Here is a 22,356-nt window from a genome sequence, read left to right on the forward strand (position 1 = left end):
ATTCATAACTAAGTGTTATTCAATAAGCGTATTTTGAATATGTAGACTTACAAGCATTATCTTCATAAGAAAAGACAATTGTTTAATAAAGTTCTTTCACATTAGTTTCATGGATGCTGAAGATCAACACAAAGAAAGGATTTTGTAGGTAGATGAACAGTGAAAATGGCTGACGTGTTTCGAGAATCCATTCTCTTCTTCCTGAGCCAAATTTTAGAACTGAAAAGCAAAAATAATCTTGTTTAACAATCATCCCTAAGAATGGTTATAAACTTTGTCCAGTGTATCCGAGAAATTAACAGTACATAGGAACCAACCCTGTCCATACACACTTGAAATGGATTTTGCCATCCTCTATGACATCTTTTTAACTTTTGATTGGTAACTGTTCAAGGGGGACTTGAGTATGCCATTGGGAATCAAAACAGCATATACATAGAAAGTGTTCAAGTGAGACTAAGGTATGTTAGTGGCTAATAGGAAGCCGCTGATACTGTTACATGAAGTGTGCGGAGAAAGGTTCCCACTCGGAGATGTAAGAAAAAATAATCGACCAGTAAAGCAAAAAGTTCTGGGGTTGACGCATGTCAGGAAGATTTACCATTACTATGAAAATCTTAAAGTATCCCTATAACCTTGAACAGTAGTTCTTGAGGAATATAGGTTGCTTTGTGCTGCCAAAGTGAAGCAGATGCCTTTTACGTTGTGGTGGAAAGCATGAGTCTGTAAATTTAAAGTAAAACACAAAACGGGATATGGTATGGCATTTGTAACGCGCCTCTGCACAAGTGTTTCAAGGCGCCACAAGGCAGGGAAGGGGGAACAGAGGGAGTACAGAGACAACTAACTTACTAGGCCAAGTGACCCTGTGATCGCGCAAGTGCAGGAGAGGGGTAAAATGCCAGGGGAAAAGGGAGGGGGCAGTGGTGTACATGGGATCAAAACAATAACAAGTGTGGTCAGCAGGTGGCAGGTGCAAGGGCAAGTGCAGACTGTAGGGGTTGCAGATACAGACCCAACCAAGTGCAAGGGTTGCCGGGAGGCAGTGCTGGTGTGCAACTGGGCAGGCAGGGACCTCGGCCAGAAATCCGAGGATAGCAAGGTGACCAGTGCAGTACTGGACAGAAAATGAGCAGGAAGAGAGAAGGCGGAAGCAAAAAGGAATGTCTTTAGGTGCTTCCGACATGGTATTCAAGTTTCAGAGAGACAGGGAGGCTGTTCCAGGGGAGGCCCCAGCCGAAGAAAGATCTACCACCAACTCCTTGCTTGGAGAAGCGACTGACCCTGAGGGAGTTGGAGGAGTGAAGAGCTTGAGTAGGAAGGTATTTTCAAAGAGTTAGAGGTATTGAGGACCCATGCCCCAGAAAGCCTTGTGGACAATTCAGAGGATCTTGAACTTTATCCTTGGAGCCTCTGGGAGCCAATGCAGAGATTTCAGTGCTGGAGAGATACAATCCCTGGGCTTGAGGCCAAGGACAAGTCTCGCATTCCTGTTCTGAATGAATTGCTGAGGGCGGAGAGTAGAAGCAGGCAGATATAGAAAGCCGCTGTTGTGGGGTACATTTACCAGGCCTAGCAGAACTCCCCTGCATCACTAAACTACATTACAGCAGTTACAAGCAAAGTGGCTGCGCTGGCTCTGATGAGCGCTATTCCCTTGCATTAAAACTCCATTTTGCAGTTACAAAAATATTGGCTGCGCTGTCTTTGCCAAGCACATCTGGAGCGAGGTGGAACATGGAACACCCCGGGAATGGTTGCCAGTGTTTTCTTCATGTGCACCAAAGAAAAGAATTCAAAGGCAGCACTGCTATGCTGCCAGTTCAACTTCCCACTCAAAAAGAAAATGTTCTGCATTTAAAATGACTGCTCACTGATGCCCTTTTCACCTTTTCAACATTACCCAGTTTGGTTCCAGTAAGACGCAATCATGTACACCCATATTCAGGGTCTACACCAGCAAATGGTGGCATTCCTCACTGAATGGCATGTTGTGTAAGGCCAAATCTGTAAAATGGCAAACTTCACTCCAGGCCATACGGCAAACGCTTTACTTTTTGCAACAAAATAACACAGGCAAACTCTTCACAAGAAGCCCACTCTCTTTGCTTATGTCAGTTTCATAGGCCCTTGTGTTGGACAGATTTCTGTGTATTAGAAATTGACTAGGGCTATAAATAATAATCAGAATATAGATGCGAGAGACAGCCACATTTGTGAAAGTGACACCCCAGAAGAATTAACCCACGTGTAAAAGTGTGCTTTTGACCAACAAGAAAATGCATTTTACAAAGTGAAATGTTAAATGAAGGCTCTGTTTTTGCATAGAAATGTGATGGGGGGGGGGCTTGATTTAAACATGTACATGATATTTATTTCTAAAAGACTTGCTTTCCGGTTAAGGAAAGAAAAATAAATAAATAACAGTACTTTGAGGCCAGCAGAACAGGTTTGGGAGGCTCTGGCTTCACAGGGCACTTCCTTTCCCGGGAACAGCATCATCTTCCCCCAAGTGGACCAGCCCCTGGAAACTATGAATGGGCCAAGGGGGAGAATCTAGCACCCTCGTCAGACGAAGCTGCATTGCTCCAGCATGAGACAATGGACCCAGGGCACATGGGTGTGAATTCCTGGTGACACCTCACCTCAAGCTGAAGGACTTCAAAGGCGAATCCATGGCAGCACTTGGCTAGCCTGACATTTGGCTGGGGGTTGGATGTAATGCCCATGTTTGTAAAACAAAGCCAGCCCAGTTGATTCAGTCTTCAGTTTTTATTTTATTTCAGCAATCGAAAGACATAATGTGAAATTAGGACCGTTTAAATGTACTTTTTACGCCATTAAATAAGATGTTGGTTTTTCCAGCATGTTGGGAATGCAAACGCCAGGAAAATTTGAATTCTGCGGAAATCTTAAATGGTAGAACTTTGAAAATTAATGAGAACATGACCAGTGATAATATGTATACATATATAAAATTGTCGCATTTTAGGTGAAATACTTTCCTTGGAAATGGCGAAAGATTGCCAGAATGACTAAACAGCATCACACCGTCTTGGGATTTGGATTAGCATGTGTCTTGTAAAATATGTAGTCTGCCCGTATTAATTTCCTGATGACAATTGTACATGAGTGTTTTGTTCCATAACTGATTTTGGCAAAAGTAACTTTGGTAGAGCAAAGCACATTGTTAAAAACACCCACCATAAAACTGAGTCACCTCCTTCAATCTGCTTCCAGGGAGGAGGCGACATACATAGGCTGACCTATACCTTTTTAGAGTTATGTCTAGCTTAGTTCAGCCCACATTGTGGAATCCTCTGATGTCCTGCTCCTTACATAAAGGGGAGGCATTGGGAGCTCTGGAGACTCTTCTGACTTTTCCAGCTCCCGCACATCCAGAGATCCAGACATTCCAGATTCCACTGCCAGGCCAGAGCTAGCTGACCCTATCGAGGCAGAACCACTGATCTAGAAAAATCCCAATATTTCAAGGAGAGCCCAGCTGATGCACTTTTCTATCCAGTGACCAGACTAGGCCCAGCTGTCCCCTTCTGGGAGTGCCCGCCGCTGTTTGCCTTCCACTCCAAGAATCCCATACTGTTATCCACCCAGAGTTACCCTTTCACTTTCATATTATACCTGTGATGGGCCTTTGTCCCTTAGCATCAAAACCGCATTCCCATTATGTCTAACCCATTTTCCAAGTTTTGTTATTTTAAACCCATGAAACTAAGCAAATGCAATTTCTCCACGTGTGATTTGGAGGCACTGTGTTTTTCCTTCCAAAGTCGATTTTCTGAACTGTATGGCCGTTTGTACATTGCCTTGTAGTTTGCTAGTGTTCTTATATCTTTGATACTGCTATACTCATTTCTACCTCATTCATTCAAGCGCATATGTAAAACAAGTATTTAGCAATTCAGAGTGATGTTTTGCTCAATTTCAAGGGTTTTTCAATCCAAATTTGCCTTCCATTCTGAGGGGGACGGTCGATTTGCATTCTGGTTGTTGCCTAGTATACCTGACTCGTTTCTACCCACACAAAATTTGGTTAACCGGTGTTTGAGGGAGCATTGCAGGGGGGAATACTAACTGTGGTGCTATCAGGAAACACCTCCCAAAAAGTAATATTGCCTTTATTCAATAGTGCATTGTATATCTAATGTTATTTATATAGCGCCTTAATCCAAAGCGCTTTACAGAGCACATATTTACATACAGTATCACCCAACCGAAATTGGTACTCATTTATCGACCTCTGAAGGATGAAAGGCTGAATTGGCCTTGCCGGGATTTGAACCTCTGCGACCTGCAGATCACGCTCAGATCGCAGCAGCGAGCGCTCAACCCACTGAGCTATCTTACCGGCATAGCTATCTTGTGTTAAAAGGTCAAACTAAGTGTGTTCTCTATCATTTTAAAGTGTAATTATCACCACACTGGTGATGGCTGCCCTTAAATGTGTGTGATTTTCATTGGAATTTAAAAATAAATATTGTATTACACACCGGCCTGATTCATGGTCCATTGCGACCCAGGTTGTTTGTAAAGGTGGGTGTGAGACGGGTTGGGTGCCTTCTCTGACTGAATTCGTAATAAATAAAATGTTTCTAATTGTTCGCTGCATCCCCAGCCAGTAGAAAGAGTCCTTGTCTGGAGTGTATCGTGCCTTTTTGAAATCCTTTACCTAGTCTAGCTTAGAGAACCAGAGCTCTAGAGACGGTGAGCTTCTGGCCGAAGGAAGAATACTTCTGCGGAGGTGCAGTTGGTAGTTTGACTTCAGAGATGTGAGGAGAAAAGGAGTGTGGAGTTGAAGATGACCCTGAGGTTCTTGGCCTCACAGGAGGGAGCAGGAAGAGGGCCAAGGGATGCCGGCCAGAGAGTGACTGGAAAGGAGGGTGCAGATGTGCCGATGAGGAGAATCTGTCTTATTGGCATTAAGGCAGATCGTTGGCGGCACACCACTCCTGGATAGCAGCCATTCAGAGAGGAGAGAAGAGGTGGCAGAGGAGAGCCTGAAAACGAGCTGAGTGTCATCCACATAGCACTGAAAGTTGGAGCAGAGACCAGCAATGCGGTCGGCGAGAGGTGCCAGGTATTGGTTGAACAGATGGAGAGAGAGGTTAGACCCCTGGGGAACTGCACAGGTAGAGAGTGAGATAGAGGAAAGGAAGGGCCCAAGTTGGACCTGGGATGGTCAATCGGAGAGGAACCAGGTTTTCCAGGCCAGAGCCTGATCGGCGATATCCAGGTTATCGCAGGGACGATTCAGGATGACATGGTTGACCGTGTCCAATGCAGAAGAGAGATCGAGTAAGATGAGGACAGAGGGGAGATTAGAATCAAGGTTGGAGAGCAGGTCTTCACAGATGTTCAGGAGAGCAGTTTCCGTGCTTCTGGCTGCTCTGAAGCCAGACCAATGGTCATAGAGACCACCAACAGATTCGGTGTGAAGATTAAGCTGGGAGATGGCAAGCTTTTCCAGGAGTTTGCACAGGAAAGGAGTGATGGAGATTGAGTGATAGTTAGCTGGGCAGGCAGGGTCGTCTGAGGGTTTCTTGAGAAGAGGGTGCACAAGAGTGCTTCGGCAGGGGGGCTCTCTAGTGGCAAAGGAGTGGTTGCAGAAGTCAGCCTGGGCAGGAGCGAGGGTATCTGTGCTCCCTGATGGTTTTCTAAGAACTAGGAAGAACCTGTTTTGACAAGACTTCCATAGATCGGACTTGTCTAGAAAACTTGTCAGGGGAGAACAGAGGAAAGGAAGAGAAAGAGGGAGGAGAGGTAGCCAGAGGGATTAGAGATTAGATTAGAGGGAGAAGCACAAGAAGGTGGACTGAGCAAAAAAAAATGATCTGAGCATGAAAAAATGAATGAGGGGGGAAAAAGACTCCCCATATTCAGGACAAGAAAAAGCTCAAAGTCCAGCACCACTAGGATATGCATAAAACTGATATATCTCTCTAACAGGGGGACATTTAGGAGGGGCATCTTGTCTCTGGAGCTCACCAAAGTTCTGGGAAGATGATGCACTGCAATATGGTTGGAGGTCCCCAGGTATTGGTGGTTTTCAGCCCAGGGAGGTCACAGCATGTTGGGGCGGGTGGGCGAGATGGCTTGCCTTTCAGTTAGTCTTATGGCTAGTTGATCCCACCAGCCAAAGGGAAGGACTGTCCTCTCCAGAGCTACTCTGTCGATTTGAAAACTGGGTCAGGACAGCAGTGGTCTCTTCGTGGTTGCTTGAAGGGGCTGCAGGGGCGTCTGGTAGTATTTTTCTTCGGTTGTTCTTTTCCAGTGGTCGACTTGTCTTCTACCTCAGGATACTCGTCTTTTATCAGTAATTTACACTCCTTCTGCAGACTCTCTCCCTGCAGTTCACAGAAAGCGGTCGGTGGCTATCCAATGGGGACAGCCAGACTTCCACTGGGAACTGGTTTCGCTCAGGCACACCAGAAAACAAAGTATAGCATAGTTTCGGGACCCTCCCTTGCTTTCTAGTCTCGCAGAGACTAGAGCCTCAGTGGGCTACACAAAGTGTTCCTACCGAAGACTAAACTCAAACCCAGACCTCCCCCCACCCCGAATGGCAGGAGGAGGACCAGGAAAGGACAAGCATACAAGAAATGGCGATAAAAGAAAAGCCACCATTTTGGGTCAGTGGTGACCCTTCTGTGCATGACCACAGCTGTGAGACAGCCTGCAGGTAAAAATTGCAACTTTTGGTAGAGCACGTCCACTGCCACCAGCCATAAGTGTATGCCTGTCGTAACAGAAATGTTACAGGAGCCGTGGGAAGGGGGATTCAGGGTAACCCCTCCACATAGGGTGCTGTGCTGATCTCACAAAAAGGAAAAGCTAAGGAGGATACAAAGTATCCCCCCAACCTTGAAAACCGTAGTTAAAAAAGAATATAAAAAGGAGAGCCCAGAAGTAAAACACAGATGGCTTTAAACAGTATGGAGGAGAGCAAGGCTCCATAAAACAAAGTAACAATACATTGAACAGGGTTCCCATGGTCCGAGTAAAAAGAATGAATGAGGGGATAAAGACTCTCCTCTTTCAGCAGAACAAGCGAAAGGTTCAGAAGTTCCGGAAAAAGTGTTGGGTGGGGGTGAAGGTCTCACAAAGAGGGGTCTTGGCATAACGCTCAACTCTCCCTAACAATGTTCCCTCACAGAAGTAGAGGGTGGTGACACAATCTCAACTCCGATCGGGCAGTAGTGCACCCCACTCTATACTTTTCGGTCTCTTTTAGGCTCTTCAGCATAGCTCAGGCCTTTTGGGGTATGACTGAACCACAAATCACATCATGCGGCTCCTAGCCTGCCACCATTTTATTCATTTTTACTTTTATAAAGCGTGCAAAAACCCTGGGGCATCAAGGCACTGTTACAAACCAGCTACTCACAAGTGAATGTCGAAGGGGACCATGCAATAGAAGGCTCCTGGTGACCTTTATCAAACGACCAAGCTTTTTAAGGCTCTTCTCAAGGCCCAGTCTGATTGTTCAGCTCTCAGGCTGGGCGGAAGAGTTCCATTGGCTTTTTGCCACAGCGGGGAAACTTGTACCACCACCTTTAGCTCGTTTTGATTTTCGGTTGGATGAGCATGTCAATCTCACTGGCCTGGATGACTGGACGTTTGTGAACTTCTGTGTCTGGTAGGGCAGAGCTACGTTTGAGAGGCATCTATGTGTAATGGGAAATGTTTTGAAGATAATCTGTTCACGGATTGACAGCGAGTGGTTATCTCTTTTTGCCTCGGTGATATGCTCTCGTTTTGGAATGTTAAGGGCAGCTCTGATGGCATTGTTCTGGATCCCCTGCAACTTGCGGATGTTTGAGGAGGTACAAGCAAAGAGAGCGTTCCAATAATCTAGCCTCGACCCAGTGATGCCTATGGCAATGGTGAGGCAACGTTTTGCGGATAATACTCTAGAAGCATTGATCAGCTTAGTAGTATAGGCAGCGGCGTTAACCTGGAGTGTCAAGGAGAGAGTAGCATCAAGATAGACACCCAGGGTCTTCCCGGAGGAGACCAGGATCTGAAGGCTGTCAATGTTGAAGGTGGAATATAGTGAATTTAGTTTCATGATTACTGCTGGTGGCCCTCCCATCAAGATCTGTCTTCTCGTCCAGACAGAGGGTGTTTGTAGCCATCTAAGGTGTGCAAGTCTTCCGTATAGTTGCCGGAGAGAGGGGGGGTAGGAGGATTTGTATGTCATTGATTAAGTTTGTGTACGATATACCGATGGATTCAAAGTGGTCATAAAGAGGTTTGGTGAATATATTGTCAGGCAACGTTCGTATGCAGTACCCTCTGGGACCACTACACACAACTCTGACTACAGGTGTAGGGAACCCAACCTTTGGTATAAGCTTGTACTACACGGTTTTGGTAGCGTGTTTGAGCAGCCAGGTTTATCTCAAGAGGTGTAAATGTGAGCTGTAGTGGAGGTACACAGATATACACTCTTGCACTCAAGGTTTCTTGCATAAACAATTATTAATTTGTCAGTTTGAAAGTCGCCTTCAGAAGGGAGCAATATAATAGTAACACGCACACATACACTTCAATACTGTACACTTAGTTTCTAAATCGGTAAAGACCTTTTTGGTATGGCCCACAGACACAACCTACACCCACAGGTGACTTCAATAACTAGGGTGCTAGGGACATTAATATCTTACTGTTGGCAGTTAGAATACTTTTAGAAATTGGTAAAAAGCAAAGGTTATTCGAACACAAGAGACCACAAATATTCTTTAGCAGGCAAATACTTTTGGATCCTCTAAGAAGAGCCATACAATTCAATAGGCTAATCCAAAGTCAATGGGCAAAAGTCTAGCACTTCTGATAAATAAATGGAAAAGTCTTTGCACATGTTCTTAGAAGTCTTTGATGAAAAGAATCAAATGTAGGGCCACAAGCTGATTAGACTTGTGAGTTGTAGAAGTTTCAAGCAACTCTACAGTAAGCGGTAAGTTCTTATACTTGTTTTAGACTTGTTTTACAGTACCTTAAACATGAAGAAAATATGCAGCTGATTACTTCTGTTCCTGTGCAGCTCTGCAGATCTCACTGCTCCTGGGCCTCCGTTGTGGGGACGTCGGTGAAGTCTTACAATGCGCTGGGACGGTCAAAACTTGCAACCGGCAAACTTCACTTTCAGTCGCTGTTCAGTGGTTAATCGCCTGGCATCTACTGCAAATAACACTGCGGTTCCTGGCTGTCGAGATGGACTTTCCTTGCTTCTGGGGTCCCGCACTCTGTTGAGGGGCCTCAGGCTTGGTCAGTCCTGCTTCCTGGGAGTCTGGGCCAGCTTAAAAGCAACACACACAATCTGGTGTTCCTCTTCCTGGCTATGCGGTTTCCAGCACCAACTCTGTGGAAATTCAACCAGCTCTGAGATGGATATCCTGTTGGCTTACTTTGGAGTTGATTGGTCCCACAAACTCAAAGGGAGAAGTCCTTGCAGGGGCTTCTGTCGATGCGAAATTGGTGTTTCGGCACTGCAGCAGGGCTTCACCAGGCAAACCAACAGTCCAGGAGTTGCAGCAGGCATCCTCTTCAAGCTCTTTTTCGGTTCCTTTGTCCAGTGGTCGATTCTACCTTCCAAGTCAAAGGACTCACCTTTTATTCAGTTCTTTCCCATTCATTCCAGCCTAACTGTCAATCACCCACCAGGGTGGCTGTCCTTGCCGGACAGTCAGCCGGCCAATCACCACAGAGTACATTTGGGTCTCCTAGGAGACTAAGCACAGAGTTTCGGGCACCTCCCTCACTTCCTGCCTACCCCAGACACACTGGAGCCAAAATGAACAAAGAGACCAAACCTGGTTTGGCACGCAGAGTAAATCTCAAGAAGGACCTTTCCACAAAGAAATAATGAAAAAAGACTGGGAGCCATCTGGCGTCTGTTGTTGCTTTACAGCAGCTGTGAACGCAGCCCGCGGTAAATGCACACCATGGTAGTTCAAACAAAATCACTGCCACCAGCCATTCAATGATTAAAGGGTAACAAAAAAATGTTACATGAGAAGCTAGACAAAGGGTATACTAGGTAACCCCTCCAGCACTCTATTGTAAGATAGTGTGTGCTGGGTCTCAATTCCCAAGATGTGGTTGTTTTCAAGGTAGCGCTTGATTTGAATGTATGCCGCTGTGTCAAGGATTTTAAGTAGGGGAATGTTGTGATCAGGCTGTAGTTGTTGGGGGCTGAGGGGGTCTAGCATGGATTTTTGATCAATACGATATTGTCTTTAATGTGTTTACGGGAGCTGTGATCCCTGTTAGGCAGAGGGTTGGGGAAGGGGGGGGATTAGGTGTGCCTGGTGGCAATAATTTTCTTGCATTGATCTTAACCTGCGTTTCATTAGGAGGGTTCTAGTGGGCCAGATATTAAAACGCAATCGTAAAATTGCGGTCCAATATTTTGCTGAAGGTACTCCATTAAGGTATCCTCGGAGACCTCGCATTTTCTTTGGAGGAAACCGCTGTGGATCTCCATCTACATAGGGCATACACGATTCACATGTTTTGATCCAATCGGTATTATAAATTTGGGTTTTCGCATCATCTGGGTTGTTAATCAAGATGTCAATTGTCACATCCACATTGAACAAGACAGTATAAACAACATTAAGTCAATGCAGAATAAACTTGTCTGGAAGTAAACATGTATACAGTTCTTTTAGGATGACATTATTTTCAGTAGATATTAAACGTTTCCTAAATAATGAACACAAACGCCAGTTGTATAGAGCTAGAAGAGAAATTAGACCCATCTCATAGCCAAGCCAGGAGCTAGGGAGGGATGGCGGTAAGGCTAAAACCTTTTTCCAGAATTTTGCTTCCCATTTATCAAATGTGAATTTGGAATTTACAGGTAAAGTTTCCAAGCCATACAGTATGCTTTGCACTGCTTTCTGGTTCCAGTAGGACCAGGGAGGTCTAATTGAAAATGTCCCATACCTATGCATGATTATCCTGGTTTGCGATATGGCTGTGTCCAATTTCTTCTTCACTTGCTCCAAGTGTGTTTTTGGTTGTCTTGAGGTTTCAAATATCATGCCCAAATATGTGTACAAAGACTATGCTTAACTTCGTCTGGTTTATGGACCATGAGAATTTATTGTGACCATTTCTTTTAGGAGAGTACACAATTATGAGTTTTATTGGTGTTAACCTTTAATTCATTAACCACTGTAGTATTAAGAGCTGATAGAAGGGTCTGGAGGCCACGCTGGGTTTTTGAAATGAGTACCATGCCATCTGCGTACATCAGACTTAACTTGTTGATTGATCATTTTCGGTGAATCAGATCACATTTTGAGGTGTCGTGGATGAAATAATTGAAAATGGAAGATGCTAATAAGCAGCCCTGTTTTAGCCCACGGGCTGTTGGTATGGGTGATGATAGGACCCCATCCAGAGACAAACTAACACGAATGGAAGTACCTGAATGTCAAGCAAGAATAATATCAGAGTTAGCGGGCAGCAATCACGCCTCAGCTTATCTAAAAGAAGTACCTGTGAGATGGAGTTGCATACAGAGTGCAAATCAACAAAAGCTAGAAATAATGCTTGCTTAGTATCTTGGCAATGATCGTTCATAGCATTTAAAGCTATGAAGTTGATCTGAGCACCCATTCCCACAATGAGCCCTGTCTGATGGGGTCTCGCAAGTATTGGCCAGTGTCCATTTATTGAAGTCATTCAGCACAATTTTCGAGAAGATATTTCCAGGGGAGTCTAAAAACGCAATTGGTTGATAATTCTGCACCATAGTTCTATGCCCCATCTATCCCCCATCTTGAAAATTGGAATGATAACTGAAGATTGCCACGATGAAGGAATACTACCTGAAAGATGTGTTATAAGATGTGAGCGCACGCGACTGAATTAGATTTAAGCATAGCATTTCAGATGCCATCCGGGCCGGATGTTACTCGAGTGATTTCCAAGAAGGTGATTATCTCAGCAGAGTTCTTGTCACACATTGCTTTCGCCATTTGTTCACTATCTCTTTGAAACATCGATTTGTGACTCTGTACCGAGTTTTTATACCCGGTTTTAGCAGATTTTAGTGCTTGCCATAGATTACTGTTCTGTAATGCAAGAATCGTGTGTTTTTGTTTGCCTGAATTCTCCTTTTTATCTCTGATTACCTGATTATAGGCATGGCTGTGTTTTATATATGCTTTGCTTGGTATGGTGATCGCCTGAGCAAACGGCGCAAGGATCTCTGTATATTGGACTCCAACAAAAGTCATATCTCGCAGGATCAAGCGCTCAAACTCAAGAACTTTGGAGTTGGACCATTTCAGTTTTGTTTTTGCACTATTAACCCCCAAGCCACTATTCACTGTTAGATCTCTAGGCTTTGGTACATTCCATGCAATAGAGGGGGCAAGCAGCTTGTGGTCACTACAAGGTTGAGCGCAAATGGCTAGCTTTTGTGCCTGTCTAAACAGACTCAGATCAACATAAATGTAATCAATGGTGCTCGCACTATTATTGCAAAACCACATCGTTTGGGCTGGTATGTCACCCTCGACTACATCATTAACCATTAGAAAGTGCCTTTCCGCCATATCATTCTGCCAAGTAATGACTTCTTTGCATTGCAACAATCTAGATTCAAGTCTCCCATAATGATGATGTGTGTGGTGGAGGCTGATATATTGATTAACTCTAATAGTCTATTCAAACCATTATAAAATGCTTCATCTACCCTGGCAGTTGAGTTTCTATATATATTCAAGACAGCAGATGACTGCTCTGCAATTGTAACTTTAACCAATTGGAGATTAATGTTTTCAGATGCCCAAGGGTTGATGGACAGCCCCATTTGACAGTTTACAGCCACAAGGAGTCCCGAAAAGTGTGTACCTCTGGTTATCAAAGCTGGCAAGAGTGCAACATCATAACCATCCCATATTGGGGGCGTGATTAACTATGTTTCTTGTCGGGCCAATATGTGGAAGAGAACAGGCAAATTCTTAATAGAGACTTGGAGATGTATATGCCCTCTCGTGTTCCAACTTGCAATGTTTTGGACATGTTGGTGGTCTGTCGTTAGTGGTTAATTTATTGAGATAAATTGCATTCCTACATTACCGGTGTTGATTACCTGGACGCTCCGGTATATGTTGGGTTTAGAAATTTGCCCCTTGGTCTAATTTTGCGGGCATTTCGGATATTGTGCCAACAAGAAACCCATCTCGAATAGACGTTTTCGCCTGCCAAATGGTATTTGCCACCACCCTTGACGGGATCCATAGTCTGACAATGGAACGTGACGCATCAGAAATAAACTCAATCTGTTCTATGTCTCTTGAAGACTTTTCTCACGAGGGACAATATTTGCAAACACATGGTGACAAGACTGTGATCTAGTCTCTACAAGAGTGTCCAAGGGCAAATATGGAAGAGTTTGTGTTTATGTAGGTGCATCCCGTGTTGGATCAGGCTTTTTTGCAAGATCAATAGGCAATATTTCCCTTATAGATGGATTTGCAACATCTTCCACAATGTTGTGGGCAGACGGCTGACTACGTTCTGTTTGAGCCATAGGGACACAACCTCCTGTTGCTTTAAAGAAAGCATCAAGAGTAGATTTGACCCCTCTGCGGGAAGGCAGATTCTTAGATTTTTTCATAGTTGACAAGTGTCTTTGGACCTGTTGCTGGAGAGGTATTTTGCCCCTGGTCCCAGAACATGCTGCATCGGAGGAGGGGGGGCATCAGACTCTCCTCCGACAGGTAAGCCTTCAGAGTTTTCATTGCGAGATCTCGCGTTCACACTATGATTATCCGATTCGTCCTCAATTGGACGGATGTTATTAGGGAACTGTGGAAAATGCATAATTACTTCAGAATTACCAGGGCAGGAAGTATCAGTATTTTGCTGTTGAGACACATGAATGGAATGTGTTTGGTCAGACAAATTGCCACAAACAATGACTGGGTCTTCCAAAGCATAGGGTTGGGTAGAAGGTGGCGGAGAAGCTGCCATAGGCAACTGTTTTTGGTTTTGAGTCTACAGCATAAGCTCTTCCAATTGTAGGGCTTGTTTATTCAGTTTATCATGCATCAATTCAAATAATTTGTGTAAGCTTAAGACCGAGGTATTAACAGCAGTAAGAGGCAGTCCTTTCTTATTAGAAGCTGCATGTGGAGGAACCTATAGGGGCAGCTTCAAAGCCCTTGGTGTAGGAAGAGCAAAAGACGCAACGGAAGAGTCCAGCGTTGAAAGGGAGTCGTGGGACACTTCCTCGACTGGTGTATAATGTCCTTCACTACCTATAGATAAAGGCCGATTAAACGCACTGGCTTGCATATATTGATATGCTAGTGCTGTTTGCAACCTAGCATAAAGATGGAATAGGTGATATGCTTGGTTGGTAAAGACTTATTGCTGTATTTTCTTTTGACACTTCTAGCTTTTAAAGAGGCTAGAATAGTTTGGTCCGAAATGATGTTTATAGTATATGTGCCCACCACAAACAGACTAGTGTTCGTCTGTGCTAAAGATGCAAGCGGAGTGGAATGAGCAGCATGACTGCCACCTTCAACTCTGTGTGATGGGGTACACTCATCTGGCTCAATGAAGACTTTTTGGTAAACCGGCGGTATGCAGATTATTGGGAGGGGGGTCTCTAAACCTTGGGGAAAGAGTGAAGGGTGGAAGTTGGGAGTGAAACATTTGCAGAATGGTACCTGTGACACATGTTGCAACATTATCGGGCATATTTGCAGAAATGAAGCAAGTCGTTTGAAGCGGCAAAGCAGAAATTAGATGTGAACTTGCGTGTGCATGCCCAATTTATGAAAAATAACCTGCACTGTTTCCTGGGCGAGTGTAGTCTGAGTGTCAATCACAGCGCAATCAGTGCAGTAGTCCACTGAGATGAGTTGACAGCAGGCTCTAACAGTCAATCCAAAAGCAGTCCCGAAGCGCAAGTCCAACAAGAGCAGCCCAGCGGCAAAGCGGAACTTCAACGTGAACTTGCTCGTGCGTCATTTCACATGGGTAGGGGCGCTAACTGAGTGAGTAAAGCCTAGGGCACTGAGCGAATTTGCCATAGAAGTAGCATAATTATCGAAGGGGTCATTGAGGCCCAGGTTAAAATCCCTTTAAGAGGATAGATCTTGTGTAAGGTTTCACATTGGAACCAAGGGAATGGTTGGAGGACTTTAAAGGTGGACCAGGTGGGCCACCGACAACATGGAAAGACATTGGGCCTCATTATAATGTTGCCAGTCCGGAAGCCAGGGGAACGGTAAACTCACCCACATGCATCCTTGTTTCTGGACCGGCAAAAGTCTGCCTGCCAGAGCCACTGTGCCCAACAGGTCTGATCCTGCCAGGCGCAGCATGCACAGGCAGAATTGTCACGGGAGCCCTGGCACCGTTGCTAACGGTGCTGGTCCTCCCGTGTCCCCACTCCTATAAGAGTCCCATAGGACTATATAGGAATGGGGATTTACAAATATAACGGCGCCTGACTTCCTGGCCGTTGGACTTGTAATAGCCTGGTGGCACTGGGAAGTCAGGCGCCGGTAAATTTGTATGGGTCTGGCGGCAACCCACCGGTAGCATCGGCAGGGTTACCGCCGGACCCGTAATGAGGCCCATTGAGTATGTTGGCGAGGTAGTGAGTTTAACCGATAGCAGATCAGTTTCCCTCCATTGCAACATTGTATTGCCTAATTATCAGTCAGTCTTTTGAGATCAATGCTACCCCAAACCCTCTGGCTTCGGGCGGTCATTTCAGTGAACCGTAAACCCAGGCAGGATTGCTAGAATCGAGGCTGGGCCAGAAGCGGCATGTAGCCAAGTTTCGGTAATGGTTAAAAATTCTAGGTCTAGGGTTGTGGTGTTATGTGGGCAATGACGGGTTGTTCCGACCTCGCAAGGGCCATGTGCTTTGTAGGCCTGTCAGGGATGAATTCAGACACCTATTTCTCTTGTACATGGATTTCGCAGTTGGACTTCTCCACTTTCACTGACATTTAAATAAATTAGCTTGCACTCACTGTTTCTAAGTCATCGGCTTACAGTGGTTCAGCGTCTCAACAACTAACCTCTGCCTGTCTCATAATCTGGCTTCCTTCTGGCTCTTCTTTCTCAGAGTAGGCTGTTCCTGCACTGATGCATCTTCAACCATGTGCCTCTGAAAAGGGACAAAAAGTCTGCCATTTTGGACGTATTAAAGATGTCGCTTCATCAGTTTTACATTATTGAAGATACTGGTGAAGTAGAACTAGGTTTTCATGCATCGTACTTTTCGTTCTCCATCATGGAATGGTCAACAATATTTATAAACACTGAATAGAATTGCAATCTCATTCCCTTTGTTCAGGGGTCCAAACCTTTCTCAAATATGTTTCACCTGCTTGAATCTGTTCTGTCCTCAATCTAGATGCTAATGCCGTAGTAAAGCTAGCTTTTAATTTTCATGTAAATGCTTTACAAATCAGTTATACTAATTCAAAAGAAAATAATTGTTGAAAACCTTCTCCGTAAGGTATTAAATGTCACCCTCATGTATAGACTCAGGGTTGACCCACCAACTTTACGAGATGTGACCGGGTCACCCACCACAAAGAACTACGCCGACAAGTCCAAGGGTTTTCATTTTTGGTTTACAGACTGGTTTGATAATCTTGGAGAGAATGTTTATAATGGTTCACATGGCTTGGGGCTTTTGGCGTTAGAGCTGTCCCGCTCTCAACTTTCCCCGGGTTTTCCTCCTCCTTAGCCCAGTGGTCCTTATCTGGGATGTTGGTGCTTGCCAACGGTAACCCTGTAGTTTGTCCTCTTTCTAAAACTGCTGGTAAGGGCCCTAATACAATGACAGACTCCCTATGGATGCTCCAACTGTCCTAGACTGACTTAGTAATCTCAAAAAGTAATATGGTGCCTTGTTACGCCCAGCATCAGTCACTCCTTTCAGATCCTCTCGAACCTGACCCTTCGCTATATTGTTGTCTTAAATTATTCTCTTTCCACCATGTCACTGTTGCTGCAACCTCTGTATTTCCACCCTTTTGACCTTCCTTTCCAGCTTCTGTATCTACAAAAATGTGTACATCCAACTATCACTGTTTCTTCTCCCTCCTTCCTCTCTCTCCCAATAACAGCTTATTCTGACCCTCCCCCTGTCTATTACTGCTCCTATGCTGCTACTACCAGTCTTGGTTTACTACCCGTACCCATTTAGCACACCCAGGGATATGGTGCCCTGCTCACCCCTCTACTACCAATTACCACTCTACCTTTCATCTCCTTTATTTGCTGCTCCCAATTACCACTACTCCACCACTACTTCTACCCCTACTACTCACTCTCTCCTTTCACACAAACACTCCACAGATGACCTTAACAATAGCCTCTGCACTCCAGACGCTCTCGCCTCCTCTGGTCTCTTGGACATCAGTCATCGGTCCCCGCCCAACTGCAGCCCACACCGAACGACTCCCAAGCTCCCGCTTATATATCCCCTCCCCCTATCATGATTGACCACTTAACCTACTAGTGGCTTACCTTGCTTTTAAAGGGTGTAACACTGGGGAGCTTGGGAGGTTACATAAGGGCTTTAAGCACGTCCCCTTTTCTACACGGCTTTGCTGTATTGGGGAGTTTCTCTTGGTGAGCTGGCTCTTCTCCTTTGCTGGTCTGTGGTTTTTCTTGCAAGGATGTGCAGCGTGACGCAAGGTCCTGCCATGGTACCCTCCTGTCAGATAAGGAGATAATGGAGGAGGCCGGCCTACACATTCTCTGGCCCCCAGGGTTGTTTGGGTCGAGCTCCCTCCCAGCCCAGGTGGGGCTGGATCAACGGCCCTGTCACACCGAACTATATATCTCCCAAGAAGTCTGGTTCAGTATTGTTCCTGTTTTTTTCTTTATCCTTCATATGAACATTCTTTCATGCTTCTAATTTCCTATGGCTTAAATTCCAATTGGTTGTAGTGATTGCTGACCTGTGTTTCAGTGATTGATGTACAAATATTGTATCCTTGTGCAACACTTGCCTGGAGTATGCCTCATAAAACCACAAGATACAATGTTTTCATGTATGTCACTGGTTTCCATGCAAGCAGTATTTTCACATGATCAAGCTCCCACTTGAGCTTTCCCATGTAATGGCTCCTTTACATGCAGCATGTATCTGCTGTATAGTTCTCATATATGGAATTTATTGGTGTTGATCTTATGCGTTTATTTTGCTGAGGTGCTGTTCCCACACACTGTTAGTATTTGCTTCCATGTCTTTGCCTATGATAGTAATGCTCACACCTTATAGATTGTTTTCTGTTTGCAGAATCCAGGAGAGTAAAGCTGCAGGGAATGCTAGCTGATTTCAGAGATGTGGATGGATTACCACCGAAGTCGCCCATTCCATCAGCCATCACAAATCAGCCTCGCCCCCATGAAGGTAACACTGTATTTTTGTATATCCTCCCTTTCCAGTATGTGTGCAAGTGCCTTACTCATGCTTTCTTGCTCGCCACCCTGGAAACACAGTTCAAAGTAAGCAAGCCAATTAATAAAAGTGGACTCTATATCCCAAACTGGCCCCATATGCCCTACTCTTGTTGCATCTTGTTCAAACTTAAAACAAACTAGCCATGGTTCCATGTGATGATCCTGCAGAAATGTCCCCTGACAAGTCGGCTTTTTTGCAGACATTACATTGAACATGCGGGGGATAGCCCCGCAACCCTGTTTTTATTTTTTTATGGGAGCTGGGGACATCCCTGCAACCCGTGCCCATACATAATTCACCATATATAATGTTGCCAATGTCTTTTCCCGGCGACCTTATGTATGGGGACATTATTACCTGATACCCTAGACATCTGATGCAGCTTGTTTGGACTGATTCTCTCAGCCCTGTGTTCAGGAGATAATGGATGAACTGACCTGCCTCTTGGCAGACAGGTTTTGCATTAGCTTTCCCTGGCTCATCGAGGGGTGGCTGTTAGGCAAAGTTTGTATGCAGTACCATTTGGGACCTTTACACACAACTAGGACTACAGGTGTAAGCAAAATCAACCTTTGGTATAAGTTCATACTACACAGTTTTGGTAGCGGAGCTGAGCTACCAGGCTTATCTCAAGAGGGGAATGTGAGCAGTAATGATGTTACACAGAGGTCTACAATCACAACTGTTCAAGTAAACTTACACTCAAGGTTTCTTTGATATACTTATTCACCTGTCAGTTATAAAACATTCATAAGAAGGAGGCAATATAATCACAAAAATATACTTACTATTTCAGAATACTTTTCAAGAGGAGTAAAAGGCAAAGATTATTAGAACATGAAAGGTGTACAATTATTCTTAGACGGTACAAATACTTGGAGTTCACCAGAAGAGTCAGTTCAATAGGCTAGGCCAAAGTCAATGGACTAAAGTCTTGGATAGGATAAAGCTGTTGGTAAGTAAACGGTAAAGTCTCTGCCAAAGTTCTCAGAAGTAGTTTGTAAAAAGAATAATATGTTGGGTCACAAGGTGATTAGGCCTGCAAGCTGCAAAAGTTTCAAGCACTTACACTGCGAGAGGCGAGTACTCTCAGCCTTATTTCCACAGTATCTTGCAAATGAGGAAAAAGATGCAGCTGCTGACTTCTGTTCCTGGCAGTGCCTGCAGATCTTGCTGTTCCTGGGCCTCAATCGTGAGGACGTCTGGGGACTCCTGCACTGGGACTGGTCAAAAAGCTGCACTTGGCAGATCTTCAATTCCGGTGGCTGTGAGTAAAGCACACAAACTGGTGTCCCTCTCTCTGGTTATACGGATTCCTGCTGCACTCTGAGGAAAATGCAACCAGCTCTGAGATTGGTATCCAGGTGGCTTACTGTCCAGTCGATTGGTCCCACAAACTGAAAGGGAGAAGTTGTCCTTTCAGGGCTTCTCTGTCGAGTTGAACTTGGTGATTCAGACCTGTAGCAGGGCTTCACCGGGCAAACCAACGGTCCAGGAGTTGCAGTCCTCTTCAAGCTCGTCTTCGCTTCTTTCGTTCCAGTGGTCGACTCTGCCTTCCAAGCCAAGAGACTTGCCTTTTATTCAGTTATCTCCCATTCATTCCAGCCTAGCTGTCACTCACCCAGCCGGGTGGCGATCCTTGCCGAACAGTCAGCCAGCCAATCACCACAGAGTGCATTTGGGTCTCCTTGGAGACTAAGCACAGGGAGTTTCGGGCACCTCCCTCACTTCCTGCCCACCCGAGACACTCTGGCACCTTACTCCTGAAGCCTGCCAAAGGCGAATGAACAAAGAGACCAAACCTGATTTGGCGTGCAGAGCAAAACTCTAGGAGGACCTTTCCACAAAGAAATAGAGAAAACATGGCTCCCGCGATTTAACGCTACCGGTGTTCGTGGTCAGGAAAAATCATGGTAGTTCATTGTAAAACCACTGCCACCAGCCGTTCTGAGAGGAGAGGGCAGTATTTGACTGCTACGTTAGTATCTAGACACATCTATACTAAGTAACCCCTCCAGCATTCTATTGTAAGATGGGGTGTGCTGGGTCTAGGAATTTAAGACTAGTAAAAGTCAATTTCGCTTTAATTCCTCTGGGAAACAGTAGTTTATCCTAGAGAAGGTATTTAAACCTTGGGAAAGCCTGAAAAGTATTCCCTGTGCCACTGCACTGAGGGTGCTGCATGACACAAATGAAAACATGCCTATGGAGTTGTTTAGACTTTATAACCAAAAGAAAAACAAGAGTAAAACACATTTCAAAACGCATGAGTGGGGGGAAAAGGGTCACACTCTCTCCAGGAAAAAAATCAAGTCCTCAAAATCCAGAAAAGTTGCTGGGGGTCTCTAAGGTTAAGGGAATTCGCACATTCATGAGAATTCTCCCTAACAGTGGCTATGGCTGAACAGTAAATGTCGATAGTTACGAGGAGTGCGAAGCAATTCAAAGTACAGCTGGCAATACCCCATTATCTGGTCACGTTTCTCATGCCCATCATACCCTGTAATAAAGTGTTATCCTTCCTGCTTGGATTCTTTCTTTTTCATCACTACAATTTTAATTGCCAAACCAAAGGCTCTCTGCCTCACTTTTTAAAAAACGATTTCCAAAATTTGACATCTTGCTCTGCCATGACCATGAGTACTATGAAATGGGAATTTAATCATTTGAACTTTTCTTCTCTTCCGAATAAACGGACTTTGGGCCACATTAACTAGATAGTCCACTTTGGTACCTGGCTGCCCTGTTTGACCCTTCACTCTACCAGTAATCCTAACTTGGCAGGGGGAATCCCTGCAACTCAAGGAGATGGCGCTCACCATCCAGAGAATCAGGTGGTAGAAAAAAAGCTAGTGAGTTGGAAAAAACAGTTTTGACCCTGATGGAAAAATGTGAAACTGAACTGTCTGAGAAGGACAAAACACATTAGAACGACCTGATCTGAAGAAGCTAGAGTTGGAAGCTGCTAAGGTGAATGTTTGATTGAAAGTCCACTTTTATCTGGAGTTTTTCTGAAGTCCACCTGTGGTAGGACTTTATAAAAACTATCCCCTTGGCGTACAGAGCTCCAACTTCTAGTATAGACCTGTACCACTCAAGGTATTTGTAGTAGGTCGGAGCAGCCAGGTTCATTTTAGGAGGGAAATGTGAACTTCAGGTCAGTACAAAGAACTTGGAATATACATAGGCCCAAAGAAATGCTTATTAGACTTGTATCAAGTCATGTATTTTATATATATATTTCTGAGGCTTGTGGAATCTGCTTAGATCACATGCTGTGCATAGGCCGACATCTAGTGGAAGCTGCGGAGTATTACAGTTTGTTTTTCGAAACTCGAAAATGGGCGTCGACACAGGCGTGCCAGTAATACTATCCCTAGTGCATAGATAACTCTTCAGATAGGTAAGTACTATTTCAAAACTAATAAACCCATTAGAAAACCAATGCAATATTTCAGGTGAGTAAAACACAGTGTAAAACTTATAAGGCAGATGAATGCAATTCAAAGGTAAGTTAAAACCACTGTTATAGTAAAATGTTCTGTTTTCAAGACATGTAATACTTTTCAGAGGCCTTAAGGCTTTAGCAGTCCATCCCCATCTAGGAGCTCTTCAAAGTGAGATTGGAGAGAATAGAAGTTAAGGCACAGCTGTAAAATGTCAATGTTCCAGAGGATTCTTCAGATACATGTAAGTAGCAAGCTTTCCATGATAACAAAAAAAAATATTGGAGAAAGCTCCCTGAATGCGCAGAAGCATTATGCCTGGGTGTACGTGTATGGGCCAACACCCAAACACTTGAATCAGCACTCTAGTAACAAAGGAGCAATACTTATTCAAGGTAAGTATTACCACGAGTCCCA

At 44.6% G+C, this 22,356-nt stretch overlaps 1 protein-coding gene across 1 annotated transcript in view; it reads left to right on the plus strand.

Annotated features, from left to right (window-relative positions):
* STRN4 (striatin 4) overlaps positions 1–22,356 on the plus strand; it is a 563,587-nt gene that overhangs the window by 205,720 nt on the left and 335,511 nt on the right. The window contains exon 8 of the mRNA XM_069644583.1: positions 18,329–18,442. Within this exon, the coding sequence (XP_069500684.1) occupies positions 18,329–18,442 (114 nt within the window). The remainder of the gene's footprint in view (positions 1–18,328; positions 18,443–22,356) is intronic.

The sequence above is a fragment of the Ambystoma mexicanum genome, chromosome 2p, assembly GCF_040938575.1.
Source record: "Ambystoma mexicanum isolate Mex_15411 chromosome 2p, UKY_AmexF1_1, whole genome shotgun sequence".
Lineage (NCBI taxonomy): Eukaryota > Metazoa > Chordata > Amphibia > Caudata > Ambystomatidae > Ambystoma > Ambystoma mexicanum.